The sequence below is a fragment of the Lycium barbarum genome, chromosome 9, assembly GCF_019175385.1.
Source record: "Lycium barbarum isolate Lr01 chromosome 9, ASM1917538v2, whole genome shotgun sequence".
NCBI classification, from domain to species: Eukaryota; Viridiplantae; Streptophyta; class Magnoliopsida; order Solanales; family Solanaceae; genus Lycium; species Lycium barbarum.
Window position 1 is genome coordinate 106170378 of NC_083345.1, and position 6184 is coordinate 106176561.

The window sequence follows — 6184 nt, forward strand, 5'->3', positions numbered from 1 at the left end:
ACAATTAGATATTCTGATGCCCTTGATAATTAGTTTTCTACTACCAAATATTTTTTAGATACTTATGGTATCACGAAAGAAAATTTGGAGACACTACTAGTGTCATGAAAGAAAACAGTAATCAAATGGAATTATAAAGACAATATTCAACTATAAATGTTAAACTATAAACTTCAGTATTTCAAATATATCCATCAAGGAGATTAGCCATTGTCATTTGAATATTTTGTATCAAAACAACAATCACGTAGTAATCACATCCTTCAGGAAGAGATACATTAATGTTTATTTACTTCAAGGAAATCAATAACAACCAACCATAATGTATTAGTGTGGTTATAGGAAAAAGCATTCTACTCTACTTTCTTTTGCCTTAGAATGATACTTTAATAAAATTATTCAAGATGTTTCTGCGTACAAGAGGTACGTGTTGCTATGTTTTCATACCACAAAAATAACATGTATATTCCTTGTATTTTATCTCTCCAGGAGATAAGTTGCGGTATTTGTTCATTCACTTCGAGGAATGAAACCTGATTGTTTAAATGTGCTTGAAATACGACGCTCATCAATAGCTCGTTATTTTGCTCAAACACAAGAAGACATTGCTTCAGAGTATTTCTCAGATATTTTGGTAATTCTTTCTGCTTTAGGAGTAAAGTTTCAGAGTTTTACTGCTTCGGGAGTAAAGTTTCAAGTTTTACCACTTCGGGAGTAAAGTTTAAAGGTTGACTAATTCAGGAGTAAATTTCTGAATTCTACTAGTTTGGGAGTAGATTCAAGAGTTGTACTACTTCGGGAGTAGAATTCAAAGCCTTACTACTTCAGGAGTAAAATCCATAGTCTTACTACTTCTGCAGTAGAATTCAGAGTCTTACTATTTCGTGAGTAGAGCTCAAAGTTCTACTACTTCGGGAGTAGAGTTCAAAGTTTGCTACTCGTGGAGCAAAATTATGAGTTTAGTACTTCGGGAGAAAAACATATAATATTCAGAATATTTCTTCTCAATTATTCTACCTCTTCTGGAGATGGATCATGATATTTTCACAATCAAATGCACGTTTATATTTATAAGCTTTACTACATATTATCACATTCACTTCAGGGAATGGATCTATATTTATAGCTTATATCAAAAGTTCTCATTCTTAAAAAATGGAACACAATCGTCTGAACGTACAGGCCTTAAGCATATCAAATTGTGATGGCTTAGAATTTCTTTTAAGATATTGCTACTTCAGGAGTAAATCGAGAAATACATACAATTTATAGAATCTTTCTCTAATATATCTTCACCTGTTGCCAGTACAAGCCTATGAAAATATTATCACTTCTAGTGATTAATGAAGACATGATATTACCACTTCTGATGGTTGTACACATGACAACATCACTTCTGATCATGATGTTAATAGCATAATATTTCTTGATGTCTTATCACGTATTTCTCTTCAGGAGCAATTAATGCTTTTAAAATTTTAATAGCGTGAAAGAGATTAAGACAACATACAAATCAAAATTCACAAATTGTTAAAGAATCACACCTGCAGGCAGCAGGTTGCCAACGAATCTTATATGCATATGCACATGTTAGTATCTTTTTCTTTAAATGGCAGGAGCATAGCAAATAATGACTTGTGATATCTTCTGGCATCATTTTTGTTGTCCATAGCATTGTAACACTTTGATCTTTTCAAAATAAATGCTCAATGTAGTGTCTCGTGCTGTTAACGTGTTATGAAATAATATTAAGAGTACACGACACAAGAGATATAGCTAAAGAAGTTGGGAGAGAGAGAGATTTTTATTGCCTCTCCAATTCATCAAATGGACCTCCTATTTATAGGAGGAAAATGGTGGCAAAAAACATGATAATAGCTTGAAGGTCATGTAAGGAACTTGGTGGCCAAGTAATTTCCTTGGTGACCAAGTATTCATGGTTTTCAAGTATATTAAATAGATATCCATCACCAATATTTACAACAGAACCCTGGTAATCCAATCTAATTATGTAGCTACAAATAGTTGATTTCTTTGATTTTATTTGTCTTTGCTTATATAGGTGATTCATTTTGAGGTTGTTGGTAACATTTGGAACTCCCTTTTTTGCCAGTCATATAATAATCTAATTGTGATTAAATCTATAACAAAATTTTAATATCATTCAGATGTCTATTAAAGAATTTCTACAAAGTTTACAATATATCACTACTTCATTCACTTTCATCGCTAACTGTTATCCCCACTATTATCTGTAACCCGGAGCTCGAAGGACCGAGCAAACCAACTGTGATATCCGTACCCTGTAACCTGAATCATAGGCCGACAAGGCCTATGAATGACAATAGTAACGATGACACATATTAACCTGCCATCAGAAAGGCCCAACACGTATATATACTTAAACAGGGCCAGCAAGGCCAAACACAACACCTATACACTGACTAATAGTCTGTAAGCCTCTAAGAGTACAATTATGTAACAACTAGGAGGGACAGGGCCCGCCATACCCATAGCTATATACATATATATGCATGTATCTTTATACACTGACTCTAACCGCAACTCCGGAGAATGGAGTACAATAACCAATCGCTAAACTCTGGCATCCTACTGGAAAGTGCACCAACCTGTTTATCTGTACCTGTGGGCATAATCACAACGCACAAAATGCAGTACTACAAAAAATGTACTGAATATATAGGGCGGTAAGCATAAATGTAACATAAGCATAAGAAATGTAAATAATACGAGGAGAGATATAAAGGCAACCTGAACTCTGAAACAAGCCGCTGAGGGCAATCATAACCACAACGTGAATATAATTGTGTGCTCGTAAAAACCATTCCTCACGGTGGATGATTATAACATATCATATTGTATAATAATATATATCTCTATGTGGGGTGATCTCATCATCATATCATCATCTATGCTCAACTGATCAGTGGCAATGCACAACTACGTGCCTACCCGGCCATCTACGATACGACTCGGTAAAGAAAGAAACATGTCTAGGTGCACATATAAGTGCCTACCCGGCCGACTATAGCGAGGCTCGGTAATACATATACATATACTACGATACGACTCGGTAAAGAAAGAAACATGTCTAGGTGCACATATAAGTGCCTACCCGGCCGACTATAGCGAGGCTATATATATATATATATATATATATATATATATATATATGTATGTATGTATGTATATATATGTATGTATGTATGTATGTATATATATATATATATATATATGTATGTATGTATATATATATATATATATATGTATGTATATATATATATATATATATATATATGTATGTATGTATGTACTGCAAGACTGACCTCAGAAGAGATATCAGAAGAAGAGTCAGAGTGACTTATCGCCGTCACTCTCCGACAATCGTTATTGTTGCTTCATTCCTTATTCCTTGGAATTATGAAGCACATAGAGAATATGCGAACTGAATGACATGAATTACACTTGATATAAAACATACTCAAAGTAGTCTTTCATTTCATTGATTGAAACATCTTTAGCTGGATTTAACAATTAAGGCACTATAACAGACACTTCTCTTAAATGATGATCAATAGAGTAAAAGAAGGTAAGGCACACTTGGTGCTGATTATATATGATATAATGATTAGCTTGGTTGAATGGGATCTTCTTGGTTCACTTAACGTAAAGGTTACTGTAGCATGTTCCTCGATCAATAAGCAAGGAAGGTGTAGAATACGGGAAAGTATTGCCATATAAGCTGTTTAAAAGAGGAGTTAACGTTAAGATTTTTTGGAATGTCATCGACGTATGTTAAGGAACAATCCTTCATACGATAGTAAGAAGAACATGGAAACTTAAAGAGTTTCTTAATACAAGCCATATGAGAAATAGAGACTGGCTTATTCTTCATAGAATATGATCGACTCAGGTTATCGGAATAACATTTAACGAAAAAACGTTTGGGTCCTAGTCATCCAAGAAAAAGGAGAAGAATGCCCTACATACCTTAATGATGATGTTTTTCACGTTCCACGAGTCCTTGAATTCTGTTTGAGTGATTACCTACATAATACGATAATTCGAGATCAAATCCAAGTTCATAGCTTAACGAATTCTTCATTTACGCATTTTATCGAGCAACTCGTAGGTGCGAGTTTACAGACTCTTTTGTAGATTATTTTCCCTGTAAATCGCTACCAATTTCTACTGTTCTACTCCTCCTCGTCACCACGATTCCATACATATTATCACAGCCCAAAACAACACAATAAATCAACATAAAACAGCCCAATAACAACACTAGAATCATAAGAGTTCTTTACAGTTAAAGAGCTTGTTCTATGGAATATTTCATCTATTTTCTAGATTTAAACACTTGTCATTTTCTTCTAATATAGTGTAGAGTTCATTTTTTATTTTATCATCGACTTCAAAAAGATTTATCTTCTTCTTTTTCTTAATATTGACTCGACACTCATTGGATCTATGGCTTGTTTTGCCACATGTCCAACATGTATCACCAGAGTTCTTCTTTGGTATTCTTTTGAATCTTTTCTTTTTATAAGAATTATCTACATTCTTCTTCTTTCTATAAAGAGGTTTTGAAGTAGTAGATCTTTTCACAACTTTGCTAGATTTTTTGGATGGAGCAGCAATTTTTTCAAAACCGAAGTCTTGACAAAAGCTTCCTAAATCCTTTCGAGATTGTTGTTGATCTTTTTTCAAGAAATGTTTTAGTTTTAAATCTGTACATAGATCTAATCCTGTAACATTAATATAACTAATTATATCACCATAGGTTAAGTTTTCATATGGGATTCTTCCATTGAACCTATCCTTGATTTTAGTTCTAACCTTTTTGGCGAACAATGAAGGTAGACCACTAATAAATCTTTCTTTCCAGAAATCATTACCACAGTCTTCTTTTATCATAACTTTTTCTAAAAACATATCTTTATACCACCTAAAATCATCTAATTTGGGGCATTTTAGATTGTTTAATAATTCTAAACTTCTGTCTTGGAAAAGTTTTGGTTCTCTAATAAAGTATTTAGCAATACTGTAAATTAGCGTTACTGAAGCATCTTCCTCAACTGCTACTTGAGTATTACCGTCCATTTTTAAAACAGTTCCTATGGTTATGGCTCCTAAAATCTGGGTTTTATTATCATCAGAAAGATAATTATCCCACCAATTTTTTAACATTCCTGTGAAACCAGAAATAATTAAAGAAGCATCATATTTATCTCCATCATGCTTAATTTTATAAGCAGTGATAGCCATGCCCATTTCATGAAGAACTTTATAGATTTGGCTTTCTGCTAATCCATCTATGTTCCATTCTGTTATGCCGTTTCCACTATGTGATGTTTGAAGACGATCTTGATCTTCTTCAAATTGAACATCTGGAAAAGAGGGTCTTTTATAATAATTCTTTTTTGTAGAATATCTTGGGTTATTCGTTAATTTATGAATTTCTTTTTCATTAGTACTTAAAGTTCTAACTTCTTTAGTACTAGTTTTCTTTGAAGTCTTTGCTTCAGATATTTTTAATTGTTTGTTGATCTTATCAAGAAAATCTTCTTCAAGATTAAACTTTTCAGGTAATTGAGGGAATTTCTCTTTAGAGAATTCTGGGAGTTTAAAGATCAGATGTTTCTCCATGCTAGTACTAGTTGTAGCTTTTGTTGGAGCTATTTGTTTACTAGTATCTTTTTCCAATTGGTTTGATACTACATGTAATAACTGGTTTATATAATTACTTTGCTGAATCAATTAGTTAATGTCCTTTGTTTTAGGATCACTATCAATATTGGTTCCTTCCCTTTTAAAAGGAGTTGCAGTAATTATTTCTTTACCTACTGGAATATAAATCTCTTCTAATGGTGGAACAGTTGATTCGACTATTCCTTTGGCTTTTGTGTGCCATTTGTTGACTAACATAGACAAAGATTCCTTTTGGTTTGGAATTTGCCCTGTTAATTCAAACCATTTGAAGAATTTTACATTACTCTTACACCTTGTTGTATCGCTAATCCAGTTATCTTTAAAATCAATTCTAGCTTCAAAGCTATAGGTATCCATGTACCAATCTAATTTATTTTTATTCCTTGGACTTTTCATTTCTTTGTATAAGGCTAAAAGATCTGGTTTAAAATCATTTGATCTAAGCATGTCT

At 32.9% G+C, this 6184-nt stretch overlaps 1 protein-coding gene across 1 annotated transcript; it reads right to left on the bottom strand.

Annotated features, from left to right (window-relative positions):
* Positions 1 to 4356: 4356 nt before the first annotated feature.
* Positions 4357 to 5670, bottom strand: LOC132612122 (uncharacterized). Its single transcript, XM_060326458.1, has one exon. It carries the CDS (start codon positions 5668 to 5670, stop codon positions 4357 to 4359), a length of 1314 nt encoding a protein of 437 aa, XP_060182441.1.
* Between the last annotated feature and the right edge of the window lie 514 nt (positions 5671 to 6184).